Here is a 22500-nt window from a genome sequence, read left to right on the forward strand (position 1 = left end):
TGAGCTAGGTACCTCATGCCAAGTAGTCGCTACAGGCTCTTCCGGTCAGAGGGTGGAGGCAACTGTTGGATGGCTGTGATGACTGGAGTCATCTGGTCTGACCCCATCCGAACTGATGATGTGGCCAAGATATTTAACTTCATTAACCATGTATTGCACTTTGTCTTTGTTGAATTTGACATGGAGTTCTTTAGCTCTTTCCATCACCTGCTGGAGTATTTTGTCATGTTCCATTTTGTCTGCTGCAGCGATGATCATGTCATCTGCCACTATGAAGACACCATCAAAGTCACACCAGTCACCAAAGCTTTCATAGTTGACCTTCTGGAACACATCACTCGCTGATTTAATCCCAAAAGGCATGCGGTGGAAACGGTATCTTCCCCATGGAGTATTGAAAGTACAGAGATCTGCAGACTCGTCATCTAATCTGATCTGCCAATACCCATCAGGCTCATCAAGGATAGTACAAATCTTTTTACCAGCTGGTCTGCGCTGTATGTCTTCAGCAGTGGGTATGGAGAAGTGCTGCCTTAATATAGCTCTTTTGAGATCTCTGGGGTCAAGGCAGACCCTGAGAGACTCATTTTTCTTTTCAGTGATACATAAGCTGCTGACCTAGGCTGTAGGCTTTGTGACTTTACTAATCACACCCTTGCTTTCGAGGTCATTAATAGTCTCTTTCAGCCTGTCATATACAGCATAAGGGATCTTCCTACACCCATGGATCACTGGGGGCACTGAACGGTCAGTGTAGAAACTCACCTTCGAAAACCAAAGGATATCGGTTCAGTAGGTCATCCTTTGATGTTGGGGCAGCAGGGATTAGTGGCTCCACTTTCCTGATCAGGTCCAGATGTACACACGCCTGACGTCCCAGTCATACCTGTCAACATTTAGCTTTCCAAAAACAGGAGATTTTTTTTTCGGGGGGGGGGGGTCAGTGTTTATACCGGATCAGTGTTTGCATATTTAATACATTTCATACACGTGTTTCAACACTGCATTTCGGTCGTTGCCAGTTATGTATCCACCAGCTGCCTGCCTGCAGCCTACTTCCAAAACTCCAAAGCTGCTTGCTGTCAGATTTGGTTCCGAGGACACAAGTTCAGTGTATCAACAACACTCAATAACAGTTTATGTGATGTGTTAATCAATTAAATTCCCAACAATTTCACAACAGCTAGTTCTGGAGTAGGCCATTCAACCAGCCCGCTTGCTTATGACGAGGCTGCGCAGTCGGCACTGATAACAATAATTTTACGGTTAAAATTAATAATAATTTAATTGCCATGTGGCCCTTCTTGGTTTAAAACAAAGACACCCTCCCCTCCCCCAATGGAATGCTAAGGTTCAAGGGCTATCTGGTACACAGGACAAAGGATGTTACCTTGATATAATGTATCCATGTGTCATGAAATGTAAATGTATTCATGTTCGGTATCATTGTGATAGTCTCAGTCCAAGGGTTGTAATGATTTGATTGTGAGAATGTTTGGAACATTCTATAAGTGATATTTCTGATATATAAGATATCTCTCCTCATGCTATTCTGATAAGAATGGATAGGTGTGAAATAGGTGTGTGAGTAGGTGTGTCTGATGCCAACTGGAGAACCAATCATGTGGGCTTGTTTTGGCGCCATTTTCTTCTTTGTTTAAAGCATTTAAAAGTAACTAAACTGCAATGTTTGTCAGATTAAGATTTTAGACTTGGACTTAGACTAAGACTAAGGATGTAGAACGGAAGAGAGGAGAAGTTGGCTACAGGCCAACCTAGGCCTTCCAGGCCTGGGCTAGGCCTACATAGACCATAGACCATTTTTTTGTACCCTCTCTGCTTGTAACAGAATAAACTTGATTCCTGAGTTTTCCTGAAGTTCGCCAGTCTAAGATTAATATTAAGTAATTATTCACCACAATTACTTTCAGCACCCGCTTCCTTATTTGGGTTTTGGGTTGCCAGGTTTTAGCCTATGACAAAACGGTTGAAATTGAAACTAAGTGATTGTGTATGTGTAGGGTGTATTTCATACACAATCTGGCAACCTGGGAGATGTCAGACTAATAGAAAAAATGCATGGATCAGTGATTTTGAAATCAAGTTTGATGGCCATGCAAATTACGGGAGTTTTCCGGGAGAAATAACAAAACGGGAGGGTGCCGGGAGATGACCTTGAAATACGGGAGAACCCGGGAAAAACGGGAGTGTTTACAGGTATGGTCCCAGTAGAGGTGTGTCAGATGCTGTGGTGCCTATTTTCTGTGGCCTGTGGTTTAATATGGATCCAATAAACAATGTGTCTACAGCTGCGCCACTACTTCCCCTGACTTGCACATTGCAGAAAAATGGTTCTTTTCTCTACATGTGTTGCAATATGCATTGTATGCAGGGCAGCTTCTTGGCCGAAGCTGTCGCCCGCATTTGCCGCATAACTGAGTGTGTTCTTTGATGGGTTTTTTGTGAGCCTTACGCTCTGCCCATGTACGTGGTTTGGTGCCCTTGCTCCTGATAACATCCACTTGCTTTGTTGAGCTGCTGGAAGCCATTGCAAGAGCCTGTGCACGCACTACTTCCTTTGCTCGACATAGATCTACAGCTTTAGGGGCTGTCTACACAACGCCGGTTTTTGTGAAACTGGTGAGGTTTTGTTGCGTGTACACTACGCCGGCAGTTTAGGAGACTGTAACCGAGAGTTTTTGAAACCACTACATATGCACTACAGCACATTTAGCCGGTTACACCTCTGTGTGTGCACGCAAGTTTTTTCTTTACCAGTGTAGTTAAAAGTGTGAAAGCGGTAAGTGAAAATTCACCCGGCGGTTTCGTGTAGAATGCAGTGAAGAATGTTGGCTAAGGCTAGAAGGGTTCTACACTGGAGATTGTTGGCTAAGGACAAACAGGTTCTGTAGTGGAGAACGTTGGCTAAGGCTAGAAGGGTTCTACACTGGAGATCGTTGGCTAAGGACAAACAGGTTCTGCAGTGGAGAACGTTGGCTCTATGGGCTATGGAGGGTTAAAAGCTTCCCCACTGAACTTGTTTCTTAGCCTTTTTCACTCACTCCAGACTATTAGCATAGTCAGTATAATCCCGACATCCAAACTCACAGGGCTGCATGCCCCCCCCCCCCCCCCCCCTCCCTTGTTCATGGCCCATTGATACAGACAGAAGGAGACACAACGGTGGCACTGATCTTTTCAAGAGTAGCTGCCCGGGTGTGGGAGACATCAGGCCAGAGAGCTTTGCTTCACAAGTTCTCTAAGACTTTGAAAGCTCCCCACAGAAAGAAGGGTTTCCTTTTTTTCATAGATGAATTAAGTTTTTTGTGTTGGGACGTCTGGACTCTCTCAAAAGAGTTGCCCACAGAATGACCAACTTTAGGGGCCTTTCCAACTGGCAGGCCAGCAATAGTGGATGTTGTCAGAGGGACTTAGTTGACGAGTAGAGCATGCTCAGAATATCTAAACAGCCTAACAAGGGAGGAAGCTTTCTGGTAATTATGAGGGTGTGTGTGTGTGTATATATATATGTGTGTGTGTGTGTGTGTGTGTGTGTGTGTGTGTGTGTGTGTGTGTGTGTGTGTGTGTGTGTGTGTGTGTGTGTGTGTGGATTAGCGTATTAATAGCCAACGATGCAAAAGAAAGGCCAAGCGGATCCTCTCTGACCCCAGTCATCCCAGCCACAGTCTCTTCACCCTCCTGCCATCTGATAGAAAGTACAAGAGCATTCAGACCTGTACCCGCAGATTTAGAGACAGTTCCTATCCACAGGCCATTAGGATGTCACACTCTTCCTCATACTTCATGTCATAATGTCATGCTCTTCCTCATACTTAATGTCAACAACCTCACACCTCCTCAGTGTTTTTTGCACATGACACTTTAGTTTTTATCTTTTATATTCTTATATCTTTGTCTTACACTCCAATCTTGTTTAATTAGCAATTAGTATACTTTTTATTCTTTAAAGTTGAACTGGCTCTTGAGTATAAGAAATATTATTAATCATGATGTGCTCATGTTCATGTCTAATTTCTGCTTCTAGGGTATGAGTGAGCATAACCTCGTTTGAGACACATAGTCTGTCTTTGTGACAGCTATTCAAGTGTGGTTAATGTCATGTCAATAACCTAGAGACTCAAAACATGGCAGTTGTAGCCAAAGACACATTATCTCAAACTAGCAGGACAGAGGGAAGGAAGAATGGTCAGTCTGGGTGTGTGAGTGTGTAACTGGTCCACCCAAGAAGCACAAAACGTAGTCCTTAATGCAGGGGTGGGCAAACGTTTTGGCTCAAGGCCCACATTGGGTTTTGAAAATTGGCCGGCGGGTCTGCTGCAAAGGAGATAACAAAGAGTAGGCCTGTCATCTCTATGTAACATGATGTTTTGACATTGACATTGTAAACGTTCTCTAAGAAGAGTGAAAAGCAGTTTGCAGTAAAGCTAACCAACGTCATCTCTATTGCAGGAAAAAAATAGCGAGCAGCCTGATAACCAAATTAAATGCTCGGCGGGCCGTTGTTTGCCCACCCCTGCCTTAGAGCAAGGCATTTGGTATGTCAGTCACTTGTACAGTGCAGGCTTTTCCAAACTGATGGTGCTTAAAATGCAACACAACCGAGTTAGAAGCAGGATGAGGACAACCTGAGGTTGTGTGTGTGTGTGTGTGTGTGTGCGTGTACAAAATTGAGCAGAGAATTTAACCACTTTGAAAATAGGCTATTTAACATTGTTTCACCTCATATTAAACTCCAAGTAGCCTACAGAAGGTGACAATAATAATGATTATAATAACCTACTACTATTATTACTACTAGTACTACTACTACTACTACTACTACTACTACTACTACCACCACTACTACTACCTCTACTACTAATACTACTAGTAATAATAAATATAATATAGACAATGAGTGGGGTCCAATCAATTTTAGAGGATGTGCACACTGGTATTTGGGTATTAAGATTGTTGAATTGGAGGAGTAGACTTGATAGATGGAACACTGAGGAGTAGACTTGCTAGATGGAACACTGAGGAGGAGTAGACTTGCTAGATGGAACACTGAGGAGAAGACTTGATAGATGGAACACTGAGGAGGAGTAGACTTGCTAGATGGAACACTGAGGAGGAGTAGACTTGCTAGATGGAACACTGAGGAGTAGACTTGATAGATGGAACACTGAGGAGAAGACTTGATAGATGGAACACTGAGGAGGAGTAGACTTGATAGATGGAACACTGAGGAGGAGTAGACTTGCTAGATGGAACACTGAGGAGGAGTAGACTTGATAGATGGAACACTGAGGAGAAGACTTGATAGATGGAACACTGAGGAGGAGTAGACTTGCTAGATGGAACACTGAGGAGGAGTCAGTAGCCTGGCAAGCCAGACCCACATCAAGATTGTTGGGTCTGGGAACACACCATTGGTAGGCCTCAATGCGAGGGGCAGGATAAACGGTTGTCTTTCAAATTCCCCCTGCACGCAATAGGATAGCGCTACAGCAGACGCAAAGCGACCCTGATGCAAAGCGACCCCGACCCAAAGCGAGCCTGATACAAAGCAACCAAATCGACCCTGATACAAAGCGAGCTCAACCTTGGTGTTGTACTCACAGGCTACGCTTTGTTCTGAGCCTGAAGGCTCATCTCTGTGCAGTGGTCTCCTTGGGCTCGTCTCTGTGTACCCCTCCTGTGGACTGTGCTGGGCTGTGCGGCTCTAAACCTCTGTCTGTCTCTAATGTTGTTGTTGTTGTTGTTGTTGTGTGCAGGGATATGCTGCAGAAGGGAGGCTCCGCAGTGGACGCGGCTATCGCAGCCCTCATCTGCACGGGTCTGGTGAACCCCCAGAGCATGGGACTCGGAGGAGGCTCCATCTTCACCATCAGGGACAAGGCTGGTAAGACACACACATACACACACACACACACACACACACACACACACACTCACACACACACACACACACTCACACACACACACACACACACACACACACACACACACACACACACACACACTCACACACTTCCATCTTCACCATCAGGGACAAGGCTGGTGAGACACACACTTTCCATGAGTTCAGCTCCAACTCAGTTCAGATGGGCATCGTAGCGCACCTCCAAATGACTCAGTTTGAGTCAACTCGGTTCAGATGGACGCCTTAGTTCACCCCAAAATGACTCAGGATGAGTCAACTCACTTTAGATGGGCCAAACGACTCAGTTTGGTTCCAATGCAGACTTGTGCTCAACCTCTCTCTCTCATGATTCAGGACACTTCCAATGCAGATTTGTGCTTAGCTTTCTCCAGATGATTCAGTTCAGTTCTAATATTTTGTGTTCAATCTCTAAATGATTCAACTCAGTTCCCAGTGACTTAGTCCCATTCAGACGTTCCGCCTCCTCCACCTAGTTCAGCGGAAATCAAACACAATTCAGCTTCCTCTGCATCATTCAGATCAGTTCTGTTCTTTCAGCTTCCTCTGCATCATTCAGATCAGTTCTGTTCTTTCAGCTTTCTCTGCATCATTCAGATCAGTCCTGTTCTGAACTGAACTAACTGACTCAAATCAGCTCAGCTCATCAGTCTTTTCATAAATCTCTATTCAAGATTGCCAAATAAAGAATGCCAAAATAAACAGTTTCTTGGAACACTTCCTAAATTGCACAATCAAAACATCAACAATGACATAAGCAAAATCAGGCTGTAAAAGTAAGGAAATCTGGCCCACAAAGGTAAAGTTCACTAATGACTCAAACTAAGATAACACCTGTAACTGAAAACTGAAAAAAAGTTTTTACATTGTAGATCAATGGTAATACCGGTACAGTCATGTAATGTCCACTTAGGAGGATTTTATTTATAGACAGGAGACTTTTACACAAGACTGAACAGATGTCACAAAGCCCATTTCGAGTCTTAACTCATGTTGACCAAATGTTCAGCAGAAATGACCCTACATGTTGGGACAAGCTACACTTGGCTGAGTTAAGTGCACAGAGGCCCCACGTGCTTCATGATCGTCCTTGTTTTTGTCCCTAATGGAAGCACCTAAAGACAAACTGTAATGGAAGCACCTAAAGACAAACTGTAATGGAAGCACCTAAAGACAAACTGTAATGGAAGCACCTAAAGACAAACTATAATGGAAGCATCTAAAGACAAACTATAATGGAAGCACCTAAAGACAAACTATAATGGAAGCACCTAAAGACAAACTGTAATGGAAGCACCTAAAGACAAACTGTAATGGAAGCATCTAAAGACAAACTGTAATGGAAGCACCTAAATACAAACCTTCTGTTCGCATCGGTGGTCAGTAGTAGTTCCACAGTTCGAATTATGGGGGTGATTGGGGGGGTCTGAGCCCCCCCCCCCCCCCCCCCCCCAAAAAAAAAAGAAAAGAAACAAAAAATAACACTCTGGGGCGATTGCAATATTCGATATAATCTTATGTAATGTACATTGCAATATTCTATATAATCTTATGTAATGTACATTGCAATATTCTGTATAATCTTATGTAATGTACATTGCAATATTCTGTATAATCTTATGTAATGTACATTGCAATATTCAATATAATCTTATGTAATATAATGTAATGCACATTGCATTTCTGTCCCTCCTAAACAGTGTGTGTTTAGCAGCCAGAATTTAAACATTTAAACAATCCTAACTTTCGAGGAAAATCATCTTCTAAGAACATTGCCTTCAAACTCACTCAAGTGTGTTAGCACACATTCAGGGCTGTATTTTGGGCACCAGCGCATGGCGTAAAGTTCGTTTTCCACCCGCGCAAAGTTGAATTCGGTATTTTGCATGTTTATTTTTTAAGCATTGCGCCCAGGGGTGTGGCAATTAACAACCTAGGGAGGGTCCTAGCGCGTTGTCTAAAAATCGCTATCATACACCACCTAAACCTGGTCAGAAGTCAATGTTGTTCATATGCTATTTTAAGAGCGCATGTCAACAGTTATATTGGCAGGTGCACGCACCATCCTTCTATCATTCATGAACGCACACCAGCGCACGTCCATGCAAAGCATTACAAATTGCACGATTACAAAGGGAAACATAATTAGAATAAAGATATTACGAAATACTGTACATCTCATGATGAGTAGTTATTCACCATCATTTGCAAATTGGTAATGACGGTTAAAAGTGATTAGGGGAGAGGCGAGAGACACGTATGGAGCACAGCTGAAGACGCACTGTCACGAGATATAAGCAACTCCTCTGCAAGATAAATGTTGTTTTATTCAGTCATTTGAGCAATATTAGGGTAAGTGTTGCTTTTTCCAGCCTATGTTTTCGGTGGTAACCCATTGTCAGTCAATAGTGAAAGTAACTGCATATAACTGTCTTGTCGTTGACTGACTCCTTGGTGAAGTTAGTTTCACTTTGCCAATGAGTTCAAATAATAGACGAGTGGCAATGTGTGAAGGCTATGCTAGGTTTTAGTAAAGCATGGTTTAAGAATGACTATTCCATACGGTCTCACAAGCAGCCTCCTTCAAATGCGCCGTTGAATGCCAAAATACCGATGCATTTATTTGACATATCGCGCTTTGCGCCGTTAAAGGGAATGACAGATGTCATTCTCATTGGTTTAAAATGATGTTACGCCCCACCCATATGACTGATTAAAAAACCTAGGAACACCTTGTTGCGCCATGCGCTCCACTTTTGATAACCTCTCCCAATGTGAACTGGACATCCTACTAAATTTGAATAGACTTTTGACGAGTGACGATACGCTTTAGAATGTCATGATAGGGCCCTCAGTGTGCCAAGTTCAACTGGTTTTGAACATTAAAGGGGAACTTGGCAACTATTTCAACGTAATAAACCAGTTTAGAAATCATTTGGATGGTTAAATGACCTGTTCCGGTGAAAATGGTGACTTTCCCCGCTGCCCTTAGCGTCCCCAGGCAGAAAACCAACCTTCGTTACCTTCGACCTAGTGCTCGTGAGTGGAAAAAAACCAGCCATGCAACTTTGGGTCAGAAAGTCTTGCGGTCGTAACAAATTGCTTTACTACATTACACACATGTGCGCGGGGCACCGGCTAGAACAAGGTAGCGATGGAGTTTCTCAGACATTCGTCACGACAGAGCCAGCGAATAGAAGCAGAAAGCGAGTAAACCGTTGGGAAAGAGGAAACGGCAGACTGACTGAGCGAGGAGTGTCATACAATATATACTCTGAACCTGTAGGGGGAGCTCTGCAGAGAAAACGGTGAGCAAAAAGCGAAGTAATGGTCAAAAGTGCACAGGGTCCCTTTAAGTAGCTGGTGACACCGCAGGCTCTATGCAACTGCTGTGGTAGCCTATTAGACACTGACTCAGACCCATGAAGTGGCACCCAGCCAACGTCTGTCTGCACTCGACTAGATAACACAAACCAAGCCAATAGAGCCTACACTGTGCAATTCCCAGATTGCCTAAGTCACACACATCTGGAAAACTTAATAGGGGACACACAACTCAATATTGTTAAATAATTGTATCTGAATACAAATCCGGTTTTGTTTGTAGATGATAAATAAATTTGGTTTATGTTTGGAAGAATTAGACTCAACAAGCAGCCTCAGGGTTGGAGCCAAATCTAGCAGTGACTCTCACACTGTTCTCATTTCTGTGTCTCTTTGCTTTCCTTTGGCTCCAGTTCACTGACCTCATTTGTCTTGCCATTAAAAAACCATCCAAATGTTTCTGAAACTCTCTTTCTCGTTCTCTTGGTTCCCCTGACTCTTTGTCTGCATGTCTCTTCTCCTCTACTCTCCCAGAGCCCCCCCCCCCCCAATCCAGGGCCCCCTTGTTCTGACCCATGACGAGAGACCTGTAATCTGCCACATAAGTCCAGTCAGGCGCGGAGCATGAATATTACCGGGAGATTTCAAGTTCCAGCGGCTCCTTCCTGAGTGACGCAACTTGGTGATCGCACGATCCAGACTGCTGCAGGGCATTCCAAAGAACTTCAAACAGCAATATCATGCCCTTGTTAAGCTCACAGTTGTCAGCCTGGCCTCAAAACGTTCCCAGCCGACTGGGAGGTATTCCAATTCTCCCAATCAGTCGCCATTGTGTGTCCTACCGACATGCCTTCAATCAAGACTTTCCCCAAAATAGCCCCGATATCTCTCTGTGTATCACTTTGGATAAAAGTGTCTGCTAAATATTTAAAGAATTTATTTCTCGCTCTCTTTTTTTTTCCAGGTAAAGTGACCGTGATCAGCTCCAGAGAGACAGTCCCCAAGACCTTCAAACCTAACCTGATGAGCGACTGCGAAGGAAAGCAGTTTTACCATGGTAATCATCTGCCATGTGGAATTCTTATGCTAGTTTATTGTGGTCAGCAGTGTAAAAAAGAAGTTCAAGGGGTTTCCTGTAAGGGGTCACCTGCACAGTGGATCTAGTCTTGATCTGGGCCTGGTCTGGCTGGCCTTGTTCAGCCATTGGGCGGTGTTATACCCGCAAGGATCACCCTACTACCTAAAGTTGCAGAATCCACACACACTGATGAAGGTGCTCCTGACCTGACAGAAAGGCTACTGCAGGCTTCAGAAAGTAAAAGTCCTACCATGCATAGGTTCCACTTGGCTTAGGAGTCGTGCATTAGAATAAGAATTAGAATCAGCTGATTTAGTGAGTGGTTGGAACACATATCATCATCATCAACCATTGTTTATTCAGGGGAAATTGACTGAGCATGAAGCTCTTTTATAGCAAAGTTTACAAACAGAGTCAAACCAAAACAAGGTGCTGGATGGAGCGTTGTTACTCGCCAGCGTACCTGAATCCCAGTACACTTATTTTAATTAATTATAGTAAATAATAATAATTATTATTAAAAAAATATATATGTGGTAGGACTTTTACTTTCTACGCCGGACTTTTGCCCAGCAGTAATGTGTCGAGTTGTTTTCCATGACCTGGCTAATCCTATGTGGTGTCAGCCTCTTTTCTGATACTGTTTTGAGTGTAAATAAATACAATCACTTCCCCCCAACGCCCTGGTGCTCCTTGAAGGCCATTGTGTCTATCACACACACACAGATGTGCGTGCGCACACACACACACACACACCTCCCAGCGCCCTGGTACTCTTTGAAGGCCATTGTGTGAAGTTCATTTAAGTTTAGTCCTCTGTTTACATATCATGGGGTTCTGGCTCAGTGACTGACTAACAATTACTAACAGTATGTGTACTCTGCACATAGAACACTCCACTGCAAGCTATGGAGATAACAAACATACACACACACACACACACACACACACACACACACACACTCACACGCAGACGCACACACACACACACAAAATCCTGTTTTGCAAGAAGACCAGTGCAGCTGACCTGTCAGCCCCGCTGCTCAATTGGAGCAACTACACACACGTTGGACCGTGTGTGTGTGTGTGTGTGTGTGTGTGTGTGCGTGTGTGTGTGTGTGTGTGTGTGTGTGTGTGTGTGTGTGTGTGTGTGTGTGTCCGTGCGTGCGTTTCATATAATGAAGAAAATGATGCAGGGAAAAGAGTGCTGCAGATTGGTGTCCTTTTTCTTGATGCCTGTAGAGGAAGTTTGGATTGGCTCAGTTCTTATATTCTCGGAGGTCTGTGTGTGTTTATGTGTGTGAGAGTGTGTGTACAGTGATGCCAAAAGTGTTGGCACCCATGCTAAAGTTGACTGAAAAGAGGAATATAAAATCATCTTTTGAAAATTGATCTTAATGCCTTAAGTGAAAAATGAGGAAATATCTAACCTTTAAGGACACCAATTTTCTTAGTGAATGAATAATGTATCATAAATAAATAAATGTTCTTCCTTAAAATACAGGGGTCATAAGTATTGGCCCCCCTAAATTAAAGTTAAATTCCCATAGAGACAGGCAGATTAGGCCAGTTATTTCATGGATCCAGAATACTGTGCATCCTGATAAAGTTACCTTGGCCTTTGGAATTAAAATAGCCCCACATCATCACATACCCTTCACCATACCTAGAGATTGGCATGGGTGTTATTTCAGTTAGCCTATTAGCTGGTTTGATTTGCATTGAGCTCAATGAGCATCAAACCAGCTAATAGGCTAACTGAAATTACACCCAGTAAGTGCATTTTCCCGTCCTCAGGCGCCCAGTGGATCGGTGTTCCCGGTGAGCTTCGTGGATATAAAGCGGCCCATGATCGCTTTGGGAAACTGAAGTGGGAGGAGCTTTTCGCACCCTCTATCCGATTGGCCCGTGAGGGCTTCCCGATGCCACCTTACCTGTTCAATTTCATCAGCCACCCAATTCTAAAACCGCTCATCATCGGAACACAGCTCTGGTACAGTAGCACATGCCCCACTACACGACCAGCTCTCAATTTCAACTGAGTTTTATTAGCATGGCACGTTTCATTTGTATTGAGTTTTATTAGCATGACACGTTTAATTTGTATTGAGTTTTATTAACATGGCACGTTTCATTTGTATTGAGTTTTATTAGCATGACACGTTTAATTTGTGTTGAGTTTTATTAGCATGGCACGTTTCATTTGTATTGAGTTTTATTAGCATGGCACGTTTCATTTGTATTGAGTTTTACTAGCATGGCACGTTTCATTTGTATTGAGTTTTACTAGCATGGCACGTTTCATTTGTATTGCCATGGATTGGATTTAAAGCAGTGCTGTGCAAGTGTTGATTTCATGCTAAAGGTCTAAAAACTACAGTTGGCTACGTAAAAGGCAAAATCTTGCAAAACATTATTACAACTTTGGAACACAGGACTGATAGAAAATAGTGAAACTATATATTGTATATACTATAGTATAAACTATATTCTATATATTGTAGATTGCTTTGTCACTGGTCAGCAGCAATGCTAAAGCAGCAAAGCAGCATGGTGCATATCCTGGAGGTCTGATGGGAAAGATGCCTGGTTCAAACCACAGGATATGACATAACATGACCGGACATAGCATGGAATGTCATGACACAACATCACATCATATATCAATTACCATTTCCTCCCCTTAGAATTATAAGGTTCTATCTGACATTTTTGTCAAAATTGAGTTATTTACATATTCTTATTCTGTGACACCTTAAGAAGATGAGGTGAGGTGTTTCTTGTAGTTGTATGCATTTTTGGACATTATATCTGAAGAGGTTTGTTCCACTTATCAGTATAAGTCTATGGAATTCTAAGACTTTGAAGCTCAATATCTCAGAACTACTCAGAACGTAGATAGAACCCTATAATTCTAAGGGGACGATTTGGCAGACACTTATCCATAGATAATGAGGAGTAATAACCCAGTGCATATCATTATGGGGCGACTGCATTATACCCCAGTGCATATCATTATGGGGCGCCTGCATGATACCCCTGTGCATATCAGTATGGGGCGCCTGCATTATACCCCTTCATTATACCCCATTGCATATCATTATGGGGCGACTGCATTATACCCCATTGCATATCATTATGGGGTGCCTGCATTATACCCCAGTGCATATCATTATGGGGCGCCTGCATTATACCCCAGTGCATATCATTATGGGGCGCCTGCATTATACCCCAGTGCATATCATTATGGGGCGCCTGCATTATACCCCAGTGCATCACATTATGGGGTGCCTGCATTATACCCCAGTGCATCACATTATGGGGCGCCTGCATTATACCCCAGTGCATCACATTATGGGGCGACTGCATGATACCCCAGTGCATCACATTATGGGGCGACTGCATGATACCCCAGTGCATCACATTATGGGGCGACTGCATGATACCCCAGTGCATCACATTATGGGGCGACTGCATGATACCCCAGTGCATCACATTATGGGGCGCCTGCATGATACACACACTCAGTTAGGAGGCGACTTGTTGCAGTTTGTCTCACAATGGAGGCCACTCCAGAGAACACATGCCTAAAAACAGTTCCTCTTCAGTAACTGTGTGTGTTTGTATCTGTGTATCTGTGTGTGTGTGTGTGTGTGTCTTAACTGTGTGTGTGTGTGCGTGTGTGTTTTAACTGTCTCTTAATCAGTAATACCAAAAACTTCCCTTTGGTTTCCTCATGGTCTAAGCCCTCAACAGATTACGGAGATGAAGCCGCTATATCCTGTTCCTTGTCCCCCCACAGTGAGCTGTTCTGTCATGCGAACAAGACGCTGCTGAGCACTAAGGATATTCTGCGCTACCCAAAGTTGGCAGACACCATGGAAACCATTGCAAAACAGGGGGCCGAAGCCTTCTACACTGGCACCATTGCACATGATATAATTGATGACATCCGTGCGGCAGGTATGTGGGTGTATGAGAGAGTAAAGTCCCTCCACCAGCCTCCGAAAGCCCATGTCTCCGCAGTAATGATTGAGTGTCCCTACAAAAGGACAGTCTGAAAGCCCATGTAGTCTCTGCAGTAATGATTGAGTGTCCCTACAAAAGGACAGTCTGAAAGCCCATGTAGTCTCTGCAGTAATGACTGAGTGTCCCTACAAAAGGACAGTCTGAAAGCCCATGTAGTCTCTGCAGTAATGATTGAGTGTCCCTACAAAAGGACAGTCCTGCTGAGCGCATCAGATGCAGCTGTTTCTTCTCCAACAGCTCAGGAGCAGTTCACAGTAATAACTGCTACAGTATATGACCGTTAGAGGGTGCAGTGAAGCATTGTGTTATTAACAGAGATGTATCAAATATTTGTTACGTTAATGTCTTGAACAGAAATTAAAAAGTCATTTGATGTTATTATGTGTGTGTGTGTGTGTGTGTGTGTGTGTGTGCATGTTTGTGTCTACATAGGTGGGTCGTTAACTCTGGAGGATCTGAAGTCTTTTCGAGTCAGACACGATGATGCGTTGAAAGTCCCTATGGGAGATTATACCATGCACATTCCCCCACCACCAGCAGGGGGAGCCATACTCACCTTTGTCCTCAACATCATGAAAGGTTAGCCACCACCGTACTTCACCCTATCAGCATTTGATTCATTTCAGCAGCAGTATTTCTACATCCTAAATATCTGGCAACATTATCCCCTATTTTATCCCTTATCATCCTATTATGCCCAACATCTGTTTTATATCTATCTTTCTATATCTATCTATCTATCTATCTATCTATCTATCTATCTATCTATCTATCTATCCAGTTTATATATATATATAAATATATATATATATATATATATATATATATATATATATATATATATATATACCGGTGTATATATACCGGTGTGTGTGTGTACATATATATATATATATATATATATATATATATATATATATATATATATATATATATATATATATATATATATATATATATATACTTTATACACACACACACACACACACACACACACACACACACACACACACATATTTTATGTGACTCTAAACTGAACCAACCTCCTCTTGTGTCTCATCTAGGCTACAATCTCTCGCCGGCCTCTTTGAGTGGAAAGGAGAAAGTGCGCACATTCCAGCGCTTGATTGAGGCCTGCAAGTTTGCTAACGGACAGAAGAAGAATGTGAAAGACCCGGAGTTCCACAGTGTTGACGTGAGGATGGCTTCTGTGTTGAAATTACATTTAGATTTTTTCGTTTCGGGGATTTTCTAGCCTACATGATAAGACAGGGAAGCTATGACAACACATATTAAGTGGGACACAGAGAGACGGGGAGTGGACTTGAGTTGACTTCAGGTCAGTATCGAACTGACACTGGACCCATAGTATTATACTGGCCCATAGTATTATAATGCCTTTTCATGTTTGTTGTTCCATGGGTGTCAATCTCATGACCTTGAGATTGTTAGCAACCCAACCTACTAGTTCTAGCAGTCACACGAACACCTTTGCCTCATTCAGATAGGATAATGACAGGAGGCCAGTTAAGGAGAGATGTGGGGATTGGATTGGGAAATGACCACCAGCCAGAATCAAACCTGGGTCGCTGTGGGAGCTGAGCCAGGAGCCTGTGCTATACAGCTCCTTCAGAACAACACTAGTATTTATGATGCTTTGGACATTTTATGCCTCAGACCTGCGTCCACAGGATAATACACCTGCACCTTGTCTGCAGTGCCAAAGGGCCACTCTCCTTGATACGGCAGTCAGAGAGTAAACTCTACAGCACTCTGTCCCCAAAGTGACATTCAGCTGTTTCTGTGTACAGTAAGACTGCTCTGGGGTAGAGTAAACATTTCAGAATAGCTCAAGTTGACAGGCTTAACTGGGCTTCCGATGTGAACAAGGATTTATTTAGGATTTGGAGGATTATCTCAAAACAACGTTTCATAGTAGCTCAGGATGTTGATCTGTTGTTACAGGCCTCAGGGTTATGAGGAAGATATTGTGTTTGAGGCCATGTAAATATGTTTCCAACGTTTCAGGGATTTTATTATTATAGTGAGCAGAGCAAATCACGATAGTGGACTTCTGCCAGGAGTGTGGTGAAGTTCACCACTGATTCATGCGTATGAATGTAGCCTCAATAGGGTGCAGGAGAAGAGAGTAGGGTGCAAGAGAGAAGAGTAGGGTGCAGGAGAGGAAAGTAGGGTGCAGGAGAAGAGAGTAGAGTGCAGGAGAGGAGAGTAGGGTGCAGGAGAGGAGATTAGGGTGCAGGAGAAGAGAGTAGGGTGCAGGAGAGAAGAGTAGGGTGCAGGAGAGAAGATTAGGGTGCAGGAGAGGAGAGTAGGGTGCAGGAGAAGAGGAGAGGAGAGTAGGGTGCAGGAGAGGAAAGTAGGGTGCAGGAGAAGAGAGTAGGGTGCAGGAGAGTAGGGTGCAGGAGAGTAGGGTGCAGGAGAGAAGAGTAGGGTGCAGGAGAAGAGAGTAGGGTGCAGGAGAGTAGGGTGCAGGAGAGAAGAGTAGGGTGCAGGAGAAGAGAGTAGGGTGCAGGAGAAGAGAGTAGGGTGCAGGAGAGGAGATTAGGGTGCAGGAGAAGAGAGTAGAGTGCAGGAGAGGAGATTAGGGTGCAGGAGAAGAGAGTAGGGTGCAGGAGAGAAGAGTAGGGTGCAGGAGAGGAGAGTAGTGTGCAGGAGAAGAGGAGAGGAGAGTAGGGTGCAGGAGAGGAAAGTAGGGTGCAGGAGAAGAGAGTAGGGTGCAGGAGAGAAGAGTAGGGTTCAGGAGAAGAGAGTAGGGTGCAGGAGAGTAGGGTGCAGGAGAGGAGGGTAGGGTGCAGGAGAGAAGAGTAGGGTGCAGGAGAGGAGAGTAGGGTGCAGAATAAGAGAGTAGGGTGCAGAATAAGAGAGTAGGGTGCAGGAGAAGAGAGTAGGGTGCAGGAGAGGAGAGTAGGGTGCAGGAAAGTAGGGTGCAGGAGAGGAGAGTAGGGTGCAGGAAAGTAGGGTGCAGGAGAGGAGGGTAGGATGCAGGAGGGTAGGGTGCAGGAGAGGAGATTAGAGAGTATGGTGCAGGAGAGGAGAGTAGGGTGCAGGAGAGGAGAGTAGAGAGTAGGGTGCAGGAGAGGAGAGTAGGATGCAGGAGAAGAGAGTAGGGTGCAGGAGAGGAGGGTAGGGTGCAGGAGAGGAGAGTAGAGAGTTGGGTGCAGGAGAGGAGAGTAGGGTGCAGGAGAAGAGAGTAGGGAGGTATGGTCTGAAACAGGAAGGAAAAGTGTGATAGATAGATATTTTATTGATACATTGTGAATCAGGGAGGGAAGGAGGCAAGTGTGGGTAGGGTGCAGGAAAGAGGTATATGAAGTGAGTGAGGAGGAGTTTGAAAATGTTCCAATGCTCAAATGTGGTGTCTCAAATGTTGTAACCCTGTGAAACTGTGTGTGTGTGTGTGTGTCCATTCACCCCTCTGCATGCTGCATGACCCCCCTCAACACCTGGAGTCAGTAGCCCACATTATGAACAGTTGCACATCACTTAAAGGACTGTATATTGCCAGACACAACAGACTTGTGGATCTCATTGCTGCTCAGATTCCCTGTGTGGCTGATGAAAAGCTCTATAAAAACACTACTGTACAGTCTGATTGGTTTAACTCACCTGCAAACACTTTTGTAGGAATTCCAAATACACCAGATATTGTTGTCATATCTCAGCATTGCAGAACAGTTAAGCTATTTGAAGTAGCATGTGCATTTGATCTGTTTATGGAGGACTCTTACCTTTCTGTAGACTGTAAAATATCAATCATTAATATCTACCATCGAAAACCTTGGCTACAGATGCCAGCTTATTGTGCTAGTGTTTGGTAGTCTAGGGCATGTACACAGGCTGGCGACCCGGGGACTTTGTATTGGGGGGCTAATGAAAACAATAGCCAAGTACTGTTGGTAAAGTACTGCTCAATTTCAGCCATTATAGGAAGCATGTTTATTTGGAAAAGGAGATGTTTTCTGTACCCCTGAGATTGTATTGTCATACATAACAATGTGCTGATGTGGTTTAATCTGTTTGATCATTCAAAACATTTGATTCCTAATGAAAATTTACTTGTAATGTGGAATTGAATAAAGTATCTAAAATGTGTGTCTGTGTGTTTGTGCACGTGTGTGTGTGTTCCAGGTGTCTAACCTGATCAAAGAGGACTTTGCCGCTAAGGTCAGAGGGCTGATCTCAAGTGAAAAGACCCACAATGCATCTTACTACGACATGACGCCATCACGGGACCAGATGGGGACCACTCATGTGTCGGTCATAGCAGGGGACGGCACCGCCGTGTCCGTCACCAGCACCATCAACCAAATGTAACCCCTGGAGCACAGCCACTACATCTAACTATGGATGGATGGATGGATGGATGGATGGATAGATTGGTGGATGGATGGATGGATGGATGGATTAAATTATGTATGTACATCCATCCCAGTAGCTCATCCCATAAGCCTCATCATATGATGTGATATATGATCCATAAGCCTCATCATATGATGTGATATTATGATATGGGCCTCATCATATGATGTGATATTATGATCCATAAGCCTCATCATATGATTTGATATTATGATATGGGCCTCATCATATGATTTTATATTATGATATGGGCCTCATCATATGATGTGATATTATGATATGGGCCTCATCCTATGATGTGATATTATGATATGATGTGATATTATGATATGGGCCTCATCATATGATGTGATATTATGATATGGGCCTCATCCTATGATGTGATATTATGATATGATGTGATATTATGATATGGGCCTCATCATATGATGTGATATTATGATATGGGCCTCATCATATGATGTGATATTATGATATGGGCCTCATCCTATGATGTGATATTATGATATGGGCCTCATCCTGGTGTGTCTGTCTTTGGGTTCAGGTTTGGGTCTTTGGTCTACTCCAAGAAGACAGGCATCATCCTGAACAACGAGCTGGGAGACTTCTGTAATAAAGCTGGGGACATCAGACCAGGTGAGACACTGCTCTGCCTACCAGTCTATCTGCCAGTTTCCCCTGCTCACTGTACACCTCTGCCCACATCACCTCTGCCCACATCACACCTGCCCACATCACACCTGCCCACATCACACCTGCTGTACACCTCTGCCCACACCACACCTGCGGTACACCTCTGCCCACATCACACCTGCTGTACACCTCTGCCCATATCACACCTGCCCACATCACACCTGCCCACATCACACCTGCTGTACACCTCTGCCCACATCACACCTGCTGTACACCTCTGCCCATATCACACCTGCCCACATCACACCTGCCCACACCACACCTGCTGTACACCTCTGCCCACATCACCTCTGCCCACATCACACCTGCCCACATCACACCTGCTGTACACCTCTGCCCACACCACACCTGCGGTACACCTCTGCCCACATCACACCTGCTGTACACCTCTGCCCATATCACACCTGCCCACATCACACCTGCCCACACCACACCTGCTGTACACCTCTGCCCACACCACACCTGCTGTACACCTCTGCCCACATCACACCTGCTGTACACCTCTGCCCACACCACACCTGCTGTACACCTCTGCCCACATCACACCTGCTGTACACCTCTGCCCACATCACCTCTGCCCACATCACACCTGCCCACATCACACCTGCTGTACACCTCTGCCCACACCACCCCTGCCCACATCACACCTGCCCACATCACACCTGCTGTACACCTCTGCCCACACCACCTCTGCCCACATCACACCTGCCCACATCACACCTGCTGTACACCTCTGCCCACACCACACCTGCTGTACACCTCTGCCCACATCACACCTGCCCACATCACACCTGCTGTACACCTCTGCCCACATCACACCTGCCCACATCACACCTGCTGTACACCTCTGCCCACATCACACCTGCCCACACCACACCTGCTGTACACCTCTGCCCACATCAATTCTGCTGTACACTGTCTTCACATGCCCCCTATGTGCCAATCTCCCTTGCCTCATGTATACTACATGCCAGTCTATACTGCCTACCTCATGTACAGTATACTACATGCCAGTCTATACTGCCTACCTCATACTACATGCCAGTCTATACTGCCATTCTCTTATCTTGTTTGCTTCAATGGAATTTGGTTATGATAGAAAGTAAATTAGCCACCACAAGGGAGGCGTTTTTTGCATTGTTGCATTTCTGAGAATGTTCTGGGTGCCAAACTGTATAAGTGTACCAGAGTTTCATGCTATATCACTGGGAACTATAATGCCAACTACCTTACTGCTGTACTCATCTCTCTACCAGCTACCATAGCGAGAATACTTCTAGTGCCCAGCTAGTGCCCAGCACCACTCTGATCTGTGCCCATGCCGGCTAGTGCCCAGCACCACTCTGATCTGTGCCCATGCCAGTCACCCCATTAATACTCAAGTCCTTGCTCAGCTGCACCTGCTACTTTTGAAGTCTAGAGCTGATTTAAAATTGTATTATTTGTTTTAAATGTATCATTTGTTTTAAATGTATTATTTGTTTTAAATGTATTATTTGTTCGGTTTAACTCCTCAGTACATTTCCGATCTGCTATCACTTTACTCTGCCCCCTGGTCATCTTCACAATTGTGTGTGTGTGTGTGTGTGTGTGTGTGTGTGTGTGTGCAATGTATTTGTGTCTGTGTGCGCGGTCTGTGTGTTTTATAGTAGGTGGGAAGAATAACGGAGTAACAGCTTAATCGGAATAAAACTGCCAATCCCATTAGAATTTTAATTGGAATGAAAGTTGTGGTGTATTCCGTTCTTATTCCGATTAAACAGCCATGTATACGGTCAATCGGGTTGCCTGCTATAGCTTCTCAATCCAAAGCAAAGCAACAACGACTATTCCGATCAAAGATTGTAGAGCGCTTATTACCACCTGATCCGAATAGAATGTATCCCACGTAAACAGATGACACAAAGTTTCATTCGGAATAGTTTCTTTGGAACGAATGATTGGAAATCTGTCCATGTAAACCCAGCTTCTGAGGTTGTTTATGGGCATCAGTGCATGCTGCTCTGTGCGTTGTCATGTTGTGTTTGTGTGTATATATGTGCTCCTGTGTCTTAATGTTTTCATGTGTTCTGTTCTGTGTGTGTATGTGTGTGTGTGTGTGTGTGTGTGTGTGTGTGTGTGTGTGTGTGTGTGTGTGTGTGTGTGTGTTTGTGTGTGTGTGTGTGTGTTCAGGTGAGCAACCACCCTCTTCCATGGCTCCAGTGATCCTGCGCTCCGAATCGCTGGACAAGACTCTGGTGATCGGGGGGTCTGGGGGCAGCCTCATCACCTCTGCCATGGCCCTGGTGAGAGCCCCCTACAAGACAAACCGCAGCAGCAAAACCTTTTCAACAGCCTCCTTACAGGACTAGGGGTGGAACAGTAGAAGTCAGGGTTCGGTTCATACCTCGGTTCAGACATCACGGTTCACTGTACATACTGTCAATCTCCCCTGAGCTAGCTGCAAAAGCCTGAAGTGTGCAAAGTAAGATGTACAGTAAACAATAAGTATCCCACATCATCTCCAGACTCCATCTGTAACTTGTAAACAAAATAAAAAATTAGCTATAAAACTTAAAATAGGCCTATGGCATCTCTTATTTATGAAAGTGCAAATTACATAGAAAAATATATTTTTTTAAATCCACTTAGTTGAGACCTTCAACATCCATGTTTGGTTGTATATGAAAGGGTCTAGAGTTTGCCTCAATATTTTTCGGTGTGTATACAGTAATAATCTACTAACTATGAACATTTCACACTACTTTGCCTTCTTTAAAAAAAAAAAAAATGACTACAACTAGAAGTCACCTGACTTTGCCCTTCGACGTTACTCACGGTTTGTGAGTTTGTTGGTTTGTTTATTAGCCTGGTTAGTTGACACTTAACACTTACTGGTAACCACAACACGGTTTACATTGATTTCCGTCATTACAAAATCATTTTATGCCATAGGTTTTGGCCCTATTTGTATGTGTATCTAAAGGCTGGTGAAGCGCTGTAGGGAGACATTTTTTGGTCTCGTTCCACTGATTGGTAGGCTACATGGGTGGGTCCGTTGTGTCGCGTTGCT

The 22500-nt window shown here is 44.1% G+C and overlaps 1 protein-coding gene across 1 annotated transcript in view; it reads left to right on the forward strand.

Moving 5' to 3' along the window:
- The window catches only part of ggt5b (gamma-glutamyltransferase 5b), a 32607-nt gene that overhangs the window by 6713 nt on the left and 3394 nt on the right, over positions 1-22500 (forward strand). Inside the window, exons 2-10 of the mRNA XM_076283839.1 lie at positions 5778-5905; positions 10233-10325; positions 12144-12339; positions 14149-14309; positions 14808-14954; positions 15440-15570; positions 18525-18706; positions 19300-19391; positions 21621-21733. Of these exons, the coding sequence (XP_076139954.1) occupies positions 5778-5905; positions 10233-10325; positions 12144-12339; positions 14149-14309; positions 14808-14954; positions 15440-15570; positions 18525-18706; positions 19300-19391; positions 21621-21733 (1243 nt within the window). The remainder of the gene's footprint in view (positions 1-5777; positions 5906-10232; positions 10326-12143; positions 12340-14148; positions 14310-14807; positions 14955-15439; positions 15571-18524; positions 18707-19299; positions 19392-21620; positions 21734-22500) is intronic.

This window comes from Alosa pseudoharengus, unplaced genomic scaffold, assembly GCF_046254945.1.
Source record: "Alosa pseudoharengus isolate Yale_2024_CS ecotype anadromous, Long Island Sound unplaced genomic scaffold, YU_APseudo_1.1 YU_APseudo_1.1_scf_14, whole genome shotgun sequence".
Taxonomy (NCBI): Eukaryota; Metazoa; Chordata; class Actinopteri; order Clupeiformes; family Clupeidae; genus Alosa; species Alosa pseudoharengus.